Consider the following 14,483-nt stretch of genomic DNA (forward strand, 5'->3'; position numbering starts at 1 on the left):
TCTCTCGTCAGTTCAAAAGCAACAGCGCGTCGTCTGTGCCAAAGAGTTTTTGGAGCTCTGTCAAGAGAACGAAGAAGAAATATTGAAGTCAATTGTCACAGGGGATGAGACTATAGTGCTCTACTATGATCCCCTTTCGAAAAAGGAGTTGATGGAATGGCGCAAACCAAGAAAAGCACCCCCAAGAAAAGCCCAGGTCACACAATCCACAAAGAAGATCATGGCAACAATATTTTGGGATTGTCACGGGATCCTCCTCATCGACTTCAAAGAGAGGAACACCACAGTGAATGCGACTTATTATGCTTCACTCCTGCACCGACTGCGAGACGCCATCAAGGAAAAGAGGCGCGGCAGGTTGAGTCGAGGTGTCCGGTTGCTCCAGGACAATGCCCCTGTCCACACGGCTTCTGTTGCCAAGGCTGCACTGAAGGAGTGCGGCTTCGAAGAAATCCACCACCCACGTACAGTTCACACTTGGCACTGAGTGACTACTTCCTGTTCTCAAACATGAAGAGGGATCTCAGATGACGGAGATTTCAAAACGATAGTAAGGTGCAGGAGGCAGTTTTCCAGCATTTTGCGGACAAAACTTTTGACTATTTTTTCAAGAGTATAAGAATGCTGGTTGAAAGGTGTCAAAAGTGCATCGAAGTTAAGGGTGACTATGTCGAAAAGTGATACACTTGTTTCGTCTCTATGACTATTAAGAATTGGTCGGGCCGGAAACTTATGGAACCACCCTCGTATATTGTCAAAAGATGTTATAGACATACTTTCAATTATACATTTGTCGTTTGCTCATGAATAAGAGAGCTAGTCCAATTGTTTGAGAAATATACACACACTGTACAATTTAATTCACGAAATATGATAAGTCTTCGCAAAAGATTAGTGATCCTCTTTTATGAACAAAGATTGATTATGATGTCTCTAAATTTCAATGACTGATCCTTCTCCGGCAATTCTATCCTAAGGGTGTATACAGACTGTACTTGTACAGATTGTAGTCGGGTAAAACATATTTGATGGTCAGCTCTGATTCCATATGATAATTCTTGCACATAGCGTGGAATATTCGTTTCGTTAGCAAACATTGTTCTCAATCTAAACATACTAAATACAATCGCAATCAATCTATTTTCGTTGCGATGCATAGAATTCATTATAGAGATGACAAAGAAATTACATTTATTATTTCAGTTATACACTGTTTATTTCGATAAAGTACAATTATTCTATTCCAAACTCTGAGTTTTCGTTTGTTGTCTTGATTGATGAATTGAGAATGCATCATATAATAAAGTTATTATGGGTCGCTTGAGTCCAGCGTTGATTAATGCAATCGATACATTGCCGCCGTACTTGTATCGCTTCAGTAACTTGCACTTAGTTTCCACAAACTTGCGCAATCTCTTATTGATGTTTCCTTTCCTTGTATGAAGATTCTTGAATGGCGTAAAAGAGAGTATTAGATGAAAATCGTCCAGTGTTCCTCTGCAGTTGATGTAGTCATTGAGCTGTGATACATCAGATACATCAGACCTTGTACAACAATATTGATCTTCTGCTCATTCGATATCGTTGCAAGAACTGCTAGAAGAAAATAATTGCGTAGCCGTGGTTAGAGGAACATATCATGTGATAAGATTTTTTATGTACTTTCCATGTCAATAGTTAGGTGTATTTCAAAAAATCCGCAATGAATCGTTCGATATAGAACGCTTGTATATGATAATTTGATCTCACTGCTTTCTTGATGAATGCAATGCCCATTGCAATGATTACAATTACATCTGGTCTAGTGTACTTCAATTCTTCGTTAGCAAACCTCAAAAACTCCCAGTGGCCCTTCCGTGTTGACGTGCAAATCTTTAGTTATTGTAGGTTCTGCATACAAATTTTTGCAACTTCAATTCTGTAGTTTGTATCATATCTCCGAATACGACCATGTCTAGGACGTATTGAAATGCAGTGATAATAGAATCGTTTCGCGGCTCTTCTTTTTCGAATCAGTTTTTTATCACATCTTCCTATGACTTATGGTAACGAGTACAAAATCTGTCCATCGCTTCAATGTAGAGAAATTGTCTGTTCTGTTTTCAAGTGTGCCTCTACACTTAATTAAAAGCGTATCTATGCCCATTTTATTGTTTAAAAATTGATTATGCTATCTGGTTTAAATGTTATTAATATCCCGAAATTGATTTACAAAAAGATGTATGTGTAAGAAAAAACGTATGAACAAGACCGCGCTAGAAACCTCCCTTCCCTAATTTGAAGCTAGTGTTGGGGTCGTGGGCTTTCATCACTCACTTTATCGCTTGAATCCACCATGTTCTGAATGAAGATTCTTGAATGGCATAAAAGAGAGTATTAGATGAAAATCGTCCAGTGGTCCACTGCTATTGATGTTTGCTTTCCTTGTATGAAGATTCTTGAATGGCATAAAAGAGAGTATTAAATGAAAATCGTCCAGTGGTCCACTGCAGTTGATGTAGTCATTGATGTAGTCAAGGTGTCAAAAGTGCATCGAAGTTAAGGGTGACTATGTCGAAAAGTGATACACTTGTTTCACCTCTATGACTATTAAAAGTTGGTCGGGCCGGAAACTTATGCAAGCACCCTCGTAGTTCTTCTTAAACGTAATTTCGTTAACATGTTGTTCGTCGGCTACAAGAAGTTCATAAATTCTCGAGTCTGAATTATTTCCATAAAACTAGGCAACAATCAAAAGCAAAACCAGGTTACATTTAAACTTGTTATGTAACAGTTCCTGCCTGAACTCTTTCAGTCCAGAGCAATGTAAACAAACAAACAAACAAGAAAACACCTGCCGACCAATGAGGCTCTCGGCGGACACCGAAATTTAAAAAAGAAACAAACAAATGTGGTTGGTGGATTCGAAAGATTCGATTCGCCGTTTTGGGCACTGGGATTCGGATTCGGTTGGCGCATCCCTAGTTGGCTATATTAGCTAGATATATTAGCTTAGATAGGTTCAGACGTGCCAAGAACCGGCCAAGCTTAATTACGTTTAATCGTGCTTACAAGAAGAAATATTGCGTTATTGAAATACTGCTTTAGCGCGCAGTCATGAATGTTGTTGCTGGTGAGATAGCCGCCATCATCCTGCCTCGAGACACTCGAATCACGTTAGTCCAGTCTGTCACCAATGACTGCAATTATGTCTGCCCTCCTGAACAGCGTGGGCATATAGTCTTCTTCCCCATATTTTGCAGCTTCAACAGCCTCTGTGGTCTCATACTAGCTAGATGTTGTTTTTGTTAACCTGCTTGGTCTAATGTCCAAGAGTAATTTTTCTCATGAATATTTTTGGGGCTATACATTGTGCTTTTTCTGCGCGGTACGGCTGCAAGAAATTGGCTTCCGGGACTTTCGTCCTTAAGTTGAATCGATTGGCCTATGTGCGCGAAAATATCTGGATCTTTAATGAACGCTTGGAGGTTCACAGCATACATGGCAGCCTATCTGCCACTCACTATCAGGTTGCTGATTCGAGCACGGTTAAGGACACTTTCAAACCTCTGTACATAAATTCGCCGCATGCACATTATCACTAATGGTATCATTATCGGACAGGTATCTTCCATTAGAGCGGCGAATATAGGGATGAAATACATGGGTAAAGATAATGGAGGAGAAGGAGGAAACCTCATCTTCACTGCTTCCCTCGTAGGTGAGTGAGCATGCGAGATCCTCAACTTTCATTTACAGCCACCATGACGCAGTGAAGATGACCTTGTGTGCATGTCAATATCACGTCACATTAAACATTCCTCTAACAAGATGACCTTGCATACATGCGTTGAGACTGTTTCGATGTTCGAGGCGGCAACAATGACGAACTAAATTCAAGCCTAAGTTCCTTATGTCATGGAATACGCGAGAGTGCAAATACCGGTTTCCGCCGAAAAGCGCCGCACCATTAAATGCACAGTTAAAGTCATTGGATTGCGGAAAGTACCGTCATCCTCTGATCTTTGCCGCCGCGACCTTGCAGCAATACTGGTGGCCGCAGCATGGGTTTGAATGCTACGGCAGCCATTATTGCTCCAAGGTCGCTGTGGGAAAGGGGAAGGATGGCGTTACTTTCCCCGATCCAGTGACTTCATGCACAGTGTGCCTGTGCCGTGTAAAGGAATTGTCACGCTTAACACGGTAATGCGCCAGCACGTGGCCCGCAGCGACACCAGCGCCGCCAAGCGTTAACACTGGGCCTCGAGACACTGAGCACAAGGACCCAATGTCTAGTCGGTAGTCGAACGATTGATGCACGAAATTTTTCTAGTATCTTTAGAATTGTGATTGCATGGTGACCAGGACAGATGCTCCTGATGAAAGAAGCTACCACGCAGACAATGAATATCAGGTCATTGAAAACATATGGGCTACCTAGGCAAATATTGCTACTGTAAAACTAAGATGTTACGCATTGTGTGGGGTACAAAGTAAAACCAAACACCCTAATAACAGAACTTCACCACACGGCCAGCTACGCACCAACCGCCATTCATAATTACCATATTTTCCGTTATGTAACACGCGCGCTTCCCATCGTAATGCGTGACCGGGAGAGACGGCTCGCTTTACCGGCACGTAGTTATACATCGGAGCTTTTCCGGGAATAGCTTTTCCCAGGAAGATGCCCTGCAACCTCTGGCCTCGAGACTTGGTCCATGCAGACGCTCGACAAACGCGTTAGTCGTTCATTTAAATATCACACAGATCGTGTAAAAAGTAAGTATTTGCACTCGACGCGAGAGCTTTGATTACTGTGGACACTAATGATGACACAGTGTTTAAAATTTCTGTGCACCGTTACCTTTCGCCACCTTCACCTACGTGGTGCACGTTATATGCGTCGATGCGCGTTACGCGTTACGCATCGGACGTCTTTCACATTCCGCTAATTTGCGGGCATGCGTGTTATATACCGGCAGATATGGTATACCGTTTTCCTTCTCGATTTGTTGAGAATGGAAAGTGTGCGCCTTATTGTACAAATTAACATTTATTCGCATCAATCTTAAAGGTATACCCTCCGATTTTGAAGAACTTAGGACAGAGAACTGAGTGACGGTTAGTTCAAGTTTGAGAGTGCACTTGGTTTCTCACAGGACGGCCGCCTTGTGTAGTCTATTGTCTATTCGTGACCTGCACCGTGTGAGTTCATTGACTTCAGCTGAACATGCACCATTCGTAATTGCAGGCTTATTCCCGTATGGACCACTGCCTGCCTACACTGCGAGCAAGTTCGGCGTCGTAGCACTTGCGAAGTGCTACGCGGTAAGCACATACTGTTCTCAGATTAGAAAGGAGCTACAGTGGGAAACTATCACCGAAGAGAGTGAGAAAATAAATCGGAATGGATCACCATGTTGTAGCATAGAAGCTACACAGTCCAGTTTTTGTGGTCTGTCCAGTTGTAAAGCTACTTTTGAAATCGTTATGTGGAGTTATTTCGAATCGCATGACCAGAATTCAGGGACACCTCCTCTGATTCAGGTTCTGCCTGATAGCAGAAGAACGTGTAAGAAAGCCAACTTGAAAGAAAAGTATGCGGCGAGGAGGAAGGGAGATGGAAAGACGAGGACGTGGGCAGACGAGGAAGGGAATTTGTACATGAGATATCGCGCGCGGAGCCCGGCTACCAGCAGCAATTGCCCAGCGCAGAATGAAAACGTGATGAATCAGCTCTGATAAGCTTTGCCAAACTTTTCTTCGCTGTGCTGCTGCTCAGAATTGTGGGCTGCTGCTCGTAGCGTGTGGAACGGGGTGATTGCCACTTGTAAGGCTAGCCCTGGTCCATTTTTTGTTCTCTCTGTGGGGAATGGGGATGCCTTCGACGATGACCAATGTGTGTCCTGGGGCGACTTCTGAGAGAAATGTGCCGGCGTATGTGTGACAGCGTCTCAGGAAAACCCCAGAAATTATCCTACATTATGCTGAAAAGAAATTATGCTCTATAAGCTAAGAAAGCGAATTCAGTAACTGCACCTCGTTCGTTCTTTCATTTACTTCATGGCAGCATCCACAATAGTAACAGCAGGCCTTCCAGTGTGACGCAAGGCACAGGCCTTTTCCATATCCTGGAGGTGTTGCCCAAATAGGCGCTCGAATCAAAGACAAAAGGAAGAGAGAAGCCCAAGCAGCACAATGTACTCGAGTGCAATAGTTGTGGACGGCATGTGTCTTATCAATGTAATTAGTGCGGCCGTTAATTATTTTGTAATGAATCTTCATAATTCCTGAAAACAAGCCCAGCGCGCAATTCCAAATTTGGAGAGCACAACCCTGAGAAGTCTAGTCAGCAGGAAACGAAACCGTAACACTTCTCTGTGCCCTTAAAAAATGAGCGAAAATGCACTATCGTCGAGAGTTGCGCGAGTTCGGGCAGCCGCTCTTTCCTATCACCCTCACTGTCACCGTTTGATGATACTGACATCACGCTGTTCCTCAAAACATGCCCCCCCCCCTTCCTAGCGTCCTCGTTGTTTTTCTCTTGTTCAAATCTGATACAACGTAGACATTTATTGAGCAGCGGAATGGGTGACTGTGTTTTTGTTATCTGCGAGGTTTTTACAGTAATGCATTTGTAGTTTTATTGCGTGACGTTTATCACATCACATGGCGAACTGTGTTGTGCAGATCAAATGAGATAACGACGGAAAGAAAATCAAGTACGGCACGTTTTATGATAATGTAGACTGAGAAACAACATCGCTATTTCCCTCACTCCAGGGACAAAGCGGGCTGTTCCATGATTTCAGGAACAACCTGTTGTCAGTTGAGAAGTGGTGATACCGAGACGGGGAGAGGAGAAATTTGCCGCAAAACCCGCATAGTGTTCAATTATTTTGTATGTTCGCACATTTTTTTACTAGAGCGCAAAAAGGCTCTGTGATTTCGGTTCTTGCATGGTAGGCCCCTCAGGGCTATGCTCTACATCTTTGCAATTACGCAGTCAACGTATTTTCACTAATTATAATGATATGACAATAAACACGCATGGTATTTTTAACATATTCATTATTTTGCTATTAGAACGAGTTAAGCCGTAAGCAGGTTACGGCCTTGCACAATGCTGCATGAGAACGAAAAATTTGGCGAGTTAGAGAATAAAGGCAGTTTAAGCCACATGTCGGGAATTTATGTTAAATGATTGAAATGCATCTACACTGCGAAAAGCATGCCTAGGAATTTCTTCACTTTAATTCCAATTAGCATTAGAACGCGTCAAAGCTCACCCGCATAATTGGTTCCGTCGTCATATTGACCCCGAATGAAAATTTGGTGAGTTGTGTCTTTACAGGGAACAAAGGACGTTTAAGCCACAAGTTCGATATGCATTACATTAAAAAATCTACATTACAAAAAAACATGCTTGTAACTTTGTGCATCCTATTTAGTTTCACCATTAGAGCGCGTCCAAGTTGGCTTTCACCAGGACTCCGTCGTCACATCGATCTCGATGAATGAAAATTTGATGAGTTCCGCCTTGACAGGGAACAAAGGACGTTGAAGCCACATGTTTGAAATTGATGGTAAATGATTGACAAGCATATACACTACAACAAACACGCGTGGCACTTTGTGCATTTCAATTAGTTTCGCCATTATAGCGCGTTAAAGTGTACCCGCACGACGATTCCGTGTCAGGTCGACCTCTATCAACGAAAATTTGATGAGTTCCGCCTTGACAGGGAACAAAGGGCGTTTAAGCCACATGTTTGAAATTGATGGTAAATGATGGACAAGCATGTACACTACAACAAACCCACCGTGGCGCTTTATGCATTTCAATTAGTTTTGCCATTATAAAGTGTTAAAATGTATTCGCGTGACGATTCCGTGTCAGGTCGACCTCTATCCATGAAAATTTGATGAGTTCCGCCTTGACTGGGAACGAAGGACGTTTAAGCCACATGTTTGAAATTGATGGTAAATGATGGACAAGCATATACACTATAACAAACACGCGTGCCACTTTATGCATTTCTATTAATTTCGCCATTATAAAGCGTTAAAGTGTACCCGCACGACGATTCCGTGTGAGGTCGACCTTTATCAATGAAAATTTCATGGGTTCCGCCTTGACAGGGAACAAAGGGCGTGTAAGCCACATGTTTGAAATTGATGGTAAATGATGGAGAGGCATCTACACTACAACAAACACGCGTGGCACTTTGTGCATTTCAATTAGTTTCCCCACTATGGCGCGTTAAAGTGTACCCGCGTGACGATTCCATGTCAGGTTGACCTCTATCAATGAAAATTTGATGAGTTCCGCCTTGATAGGGAACAAGGGACGTTTAAGCCACATGTTTGAAATTGATGGTAAATGATTGACAGGCATCTACACTACAACAAACACGCATGGCACTCTGTGCATTTCAATTAGTTTCGCCATTAGAGAGCGTTAAAGTGTACCCGCACGACGATTCCGTGTCAGGTCGACCTCTATCAACGAAAATTTGATGAGTTCCGCCTTGACAGGGAACAAAGGGCGTTTAAGCCACATGTTTGAAATTGATGGTAAATGATGGACAAGCATGTACACTACAACAAACCCACCGTGGCGCTTTATGCATTTCAATTAGTTTTGCCATTATAAAGTGTTAAAATGGATTCGCGTGACGATTCCGTGTCAGGTCGACTTCTATCCATGAAAATTTGATGAGTTCCGCCTTGACTGGGAACGAAGGACGTTTAAGCCACATGTTTGAAATTGATGGTAAATGATGGAGAAGCATCTACACTACAACAAACACGCGTGGCACTTTGTGCATTTCAATTAGTTTCCCCACTATGGCGCGTTAAAGTGTACCCGCGTGACGATTCCGTGTCAGGTTGACCTCTATCAATAAAAATTTGATGAGTTCCGCCTTGATAGGGAACAAAGGACGTTTAAGCCACATGTTTGAAATTGATGGTAAATGATTGACAGGCATCTACACTACAACAAACACGCGTGGCACTCTGTGCATTTCAATTAGTTTCGCCATTAGAGAGCGTTAAAGTGTACCCGCACGACGATTCCGTGTCAGGTCGACCTCTATCCATGAAAATTTGATGAGTTCCACCTTGACAGGGACAAGGACAAGGACAAGGACGTTTTAGCTACAGCTCTTCTCCCTGAGATGTTTGCATTCGTTACAGGTCCGAAATTTATGGTAAATGTATCATGTATCAACGCTACAACAAACACGCGTGGTAATTCGTTCATCTTATATACCCTTACCATTAGAGCGCGTCAAAGTTGACCCGCATAATTGATTCCGTTGTCACATCGACCTGGAGTTCACAGTCAAGAAAGGGCGTTTATGCCACAAGTCCGAAATGTATTTTAAATGATTGACAATCATCTACATTACAACAAACGCGCGTGGTATTGTGCAAAACGGGGATTCCTGTAGCGGTGAAGTAAGTGGGAGTGCAAGGGGAAGTTATCTGCTATTCACATATTAACTGCACAGGCGATCGCACAGCATTAGGGCAACTAAATCAAACTGAACGCCATGCAGTGTGGCATAGGTCCAGTACGGCATTATTAAGCCAAAACTCTGACGCTCTCGCCCTGCCGTTACTCTCATACCTACCTCTGTGTAACTACCTCTACAAAAAAAAGAGGAAAAGGAAGAAGAAAAAAAAAACCGAGCAGACCGCGGATCGAACCCCGGCCCCTGAAAGCAGTAATCAACATCTTTACCACTGAGCCAACACTGCCCGTAACTGCTCCCTGCAGGAATGAGGGTACAGACGCTTCGCAGGCCACACCGAGCTTGTCAATACTTCTTTTGTCGTGGGAACAAAATTGCAGCGTCCCACAACAGCGCACAAAGTTGCAAAACGTACAAGACAAATTCAACTTTCATGTCCTACATGCGCATTTTCTGGAGAACCCACTGTTTTAGCCAAGTACAACAAAAATAGCACACCAGTGCATTCTGCCATGAAGCCAACACGGCGCAAATAAGTCCATCAGGAACAAAACTGCGACGTTCTTGCGCTTCCATTCCACTACTGCACCATCGATGGGCCTCTCACAGCAACACCCATGTGTGGGCTTTTCTTTCGAAAGCTCAGCGTCAACAGATATTCTAACAAAACCAGGTGGAATGCATTGCTTCAATGGAGGGCAGCGAGTACGCCGGTCAAGCCAACTTTAAGAAACCGTGTCCCGGATTTCTGGGAATGAACGCAGAGCACGTGCCTTCTTGTGGCACACGAATAAGTGATTCGCACGCGATGTGGACGCTGCGCAGGTAGCGACAAACACTGCCGATGTCCCGATCAAAATCATCCCCTTACGGCAAGTCGCATTGCATTATTGCGCAAATCTAAGTTTATTTATTTATTTATTTATTAACAATACTCTACTGTACCACCAGAGTAGCATTATGCAGAGGAGAGGGAAGATAAAGATAAGAAACCCTTACCTCCGAATTCATAGATGTGACATGATCTCGACTTGCCTTATAGCTGCCTTGGAAGACTGTCAACGCACTTAAGAAACCCTCTTCGGCTTGAAGCATCCTTGCGCAGCGAGCTCGACTTGACACGTGTGGTGAAAATTTCAAGTCGGCCCTCGGGCTACCTTGAACGTGACTTGGATAGCGCTCGAGTGCGGCAACTTCGGGAAGCCACATTACACTTAGAATCTGGCCTTGTGTTGGCTGTACATGCGTCATCAATTTGTTTACGTGGCCTTTGCACAAGTCAAGGAGGTTATATACCAAAACTTCGGGAGTGGAAGAGGCGACAGAGCGGTGACGTCGGCGCGTCTCCATCTAAGCGTAAACCGCATGGCCCGAAAAGCGTCCGAATTCTTTCAGAACCCAATTCGGGACCGAACTTTTTTTGGAGAACAGAATTCCGGGCCGAGATTTCTCCTCCGAAATGGGAAGTGACGCAAAACGAAAAAGTAGAAGCATCCAATGGCTATTCAGCCGGAAGGAGAACCATAGCAACGATGACGTAGCATTCGGGTCGACTGTTGCCGTGTGTGCGACTTCTACCCCTATGAATACAGGGATTATCTCATTGAGTTGGATGGTTGAAAGGCGATGTTCCCCAAGGCGGTTCGGTGTGCATTTCGGTTGCATGCGGTGATGCACAGAATAAAGTTCGGTCCCGATTTCGATACGGACAGTTTTCGGGCAGTTCTTCGTGCCACGCGGTTCACGCTTTAGAAGAGGCAGAAAAAAAAAAAGGCGAATCAATAAACACCTGCTGCCTAAGGTAGCTCTAGAATAGGGGTGCCGAAGTGGCGGCCCACGTGGCCCTTCAGCAAAAATAAAAAAAATATTCGTATATAAAAATAACAGATATACAAAATATTCGTTTCACTAACGGTCGTGGCGTTACCATTGGGGTCTGTGCTCGTGCAGTTTATCTTGCGTTAGTAGTAAAAAACTGTTGCCACTGACATGTAATAGCCGACGACTCTCTAACTAATGGCGAATTCAGATGGTCATTTCGTGTTTTTTTATATCCGGCCTGTTCCCGCTCATTTAGCCAGATCTCGCGTGTTCACGTGACACATTCCGAGCGCCAGGAATTTGCCATCTTTTCCCTGTCGGCCTCGACGCATGCGGGCAACGGATTGCCCAAATGTATCCAGTCATATCCGCATCGCGAGGGTAGCGAGGGCCCTTATTGGCCCGCACATCAAACAAAGTTCACGTGGATTAGCGGACGACCAAACCCGAAGACGAGCGACCAGCGCGATCTAAGCGGCTAAACCGCTAGATTCCTGGCACTCATGTTCTGATGGCAATGGTCATGGGTTTCAGCATCGAACGCCGACCTAGCAATTTCGGAGCTTTAGGCCGTGTGGCCATTTCATGGCCACACGGATTCGCCTTAAGTGACGAGCGGGGCCGGTTGGTACTTAACAGCGAGAACAACAAAAACAGTACAGGTAACACAAAGACAGCTGGAGAACGTCGGACCCCACACATTCCGAATAAATCAATCAACGTCGAACCTCCAACTTTTAATCATAATTAACCTTTAATGGTACGATAAAAAGGTTGGAAGTTCGACGTTCCCTGTCTGTCTCATCGTTGTTTTCGCCGTCTTCGCTGATGGCTCTTTAAACCTGTCCCTGTGTCTCATTTTTACTTGATTGATATTACTTTTACATTCCTACCAAAATTTGTGAGCAAACCCTACATGGCCGATTTGTTATATTGGTGCCCCCTTCAATGCCACCAGAAACGAACCGGTTCAGTCGCAGGCTCGTTGGTCTCCCGAGTGGATTCCAGCAAGGATTCTTCGAGTGTAGGATAGCTGAAACGGAGCTTTGTGACTCGCCGTTGTCCGCAGTTGTTCATAACTTCACTGATGACTGACAAATGGAGCTCATTGACCTGCAGCGCGACGCACCGATCAGAACAAGTTCGCTGAAATTGGTAGGCGTCGTTCCATTCTTACGTTGTACGAAAGTATCAGAAGATACGTATGTTGTCACGGACAAACCTGTCCAACAACATCAGTTTAATAGTAATAATTGGTGCCGTTACGTCGCGAGACAACTATGCCAACATACGTCTGCGAGCAGGCGTTTTCTCTGATGAACCTGAATATGTCAGAGTTACGCTCACAACTAACCTCTACGAAGTCCTTAAGATTGCAACTCCGCAATCACTTTCACACGATGTTGATGCACTAGTTAAAAACGAGAGGTGCCAAGTTTCCTTTCTACACAGCAAATAAATTGGATTGCTGAACCTGTGATTGAGCAACGCTAAATAACCGAAACACAAGCGTTTTATGTTGCTTTAAGTTCTATGTTGTGCCGTATATATATCAGAAACAGGCTACCTCCAAGCCGTGGTATGCGGCCCGCGGACCCCAATGAGTTCGGCGTCTAGAAATGCCATCATGCAAAACACTTAGGGGTTCGGGCAACCTGCCCAAAATGAAATACAGCTGGAACTCGCAGGATAAAACACTCATACCACCTGGCAAGTGCGAGCATCACCTACCAAATTTTTAGATTTAGTGCTCATGACGACATATGTCAGACGAACTGATTCTTTTTTATCGGTTTCCCCGCAAGACTCAGCTGAAAAAAAAAGGAAATATATATGTGTGTGTATATATATAATGAGGGAAAAAGCCATTAAAGAAATAAGCAAATGACACTAGACGTGTTTGAAATTCAAAATTACAGATTAAGATGGCTTCTATGGCTGCACGCAGAGAAACAGATACTCATGGAACGATGCGACAGCACCAGAGGACACGTATTTCGCCGTGTTTGCGGCTCGTCAGCTCTGGGTAGCTGCGCATCGTTCGCAATTGGCAAACCACGGGTCGCTCAGCGAGCGATATACACCTGGGAGGGTAACTGAGCACTCCTCAATGCCGAAGTGCAAGCCAGTGCATTATAATGAGGGAAAAGCCATTAAAGAAATAAGCAAATGACACTAGACGTGTTTGAAATCCAAAATTACAGATTAAGATGGCTTCTATGGCTGCACGCAGAGAAACAGATACTCTTGGAACGATGCGACAGCACCAGAGGACACGTGTTTCGCCGTGTTTGCGGCTCGTCAGCTCTGGGTAGCTGCGGATCGTTTGCAATTGGCAAACCAGGGGACGCTCAGCGAGCGATATACACCAGGGAGGGTGACTGAGCACTCCTCAATGCCGCAGTGCAAGCCAGTGAATTATAATGAGGAAAAAGAGCCATTAAAGAAATAAGCAAATGACACTAGACGTGTTTGAAATTCAAAATTACAGATTAAGATGGCTTCTGTGGCTGCACGCAGAGAAACAGATACTCATGGAACGATGCGACAGCACCAGAGGACACGGGTTTCGCCGTGTTTGCGGCTCGTCAGCTCTGGGTAGCTGCGCATCGTTCGCAGTTGTCAAACCAGGGGTCGCTCAGCGAGCGATATACACCTGGGAGGGTGACTGAGCACTCCTCAATGCCGTAGTGCAAGCCAGTGAATTATAATGAGAGAAAAAAGCCATTAAAGATATAAGCAAATGACACTAGACGTGTTTGAAATTCAAAATTACAGATTAGGGTGGCTTCTATGGCTGCACGCAGAGAAACAGATACTCTTGGAACGATGCGACAGCACCAGAGGACATGTGTTTCGCTTTGTTTGCGGCTCCTCACCTCTGGGTAGCTGCGCATCGTTCGCAATTGGCAAACCAGGGGTCGCTCAGCGAGCGATATACACCTGGGAGGGCGACTGAGCACTCCTCAATGCCGCAGTGCAAGCCAGTGAATTATAATGAGGGAAAAAGCCATTAAAGATATAAGCAAATGACACTAGACGTGTTTGAAATTCAAAATTACAGATTAAGATGGCTTCTATGGCTGCACGCAGAGAAACAGATAATCTTGGAACGATGCAACAGCACCAGAGGACATGTGTTTCGCTTTGTTTGCGGCTCGTCACCTCTGGGTAGCTGCGCATCGTTCGCAATTGGCA

At 44.4% G+C, this 14,483-nt stretch overlaps 1 protein-coding gene across 3 annotated transcripts in view; it reads left to right on the plus strand.

Moving 5' to 3' along the window:
- The window catches only part of LOC135378342 (15-hydroxyprostaglandin dehydrogenase [NAD(+)]-like), a 50,740-nt gene that overhangs the window by 7,599 nt on the left and 28,658 nt on the right, over positions 1 to 14,483 (plus strand). For all 3 annotated transcript variants that reach the window (XM_064611358.1, XM_064611357.1, XM_064611359.1), the window contains exons 5-6: positions 3,604 to 3,700; positions 5,234 to 5,310. In XM_064611358.1, coding sequence (XP_064467428.1) covers positions 3,604 to 3,700; positions 5,234 to 5,310 — 174 coding nt within the window. The remainder of the gene's footprint in view (positions 1 to 3,603; positions 3,701 to 5,233; positions 5,311 to 14,483) is intronic.

The sequence above is a fragment of the Ornithodoros turicata genome, chromosome 1 (genome assembly GCF_037126465.1).
Source record: "Ornithodoros turicata isolate Travis chromosome 1, ASM3712646v1, whole genome shotgun sequence".
NCBI lineage: Eukaryota > Metazoa > Arthropoda > Arachnida > Ixodida > Argasidae > Ornithodoros > Ornithodoros turicata.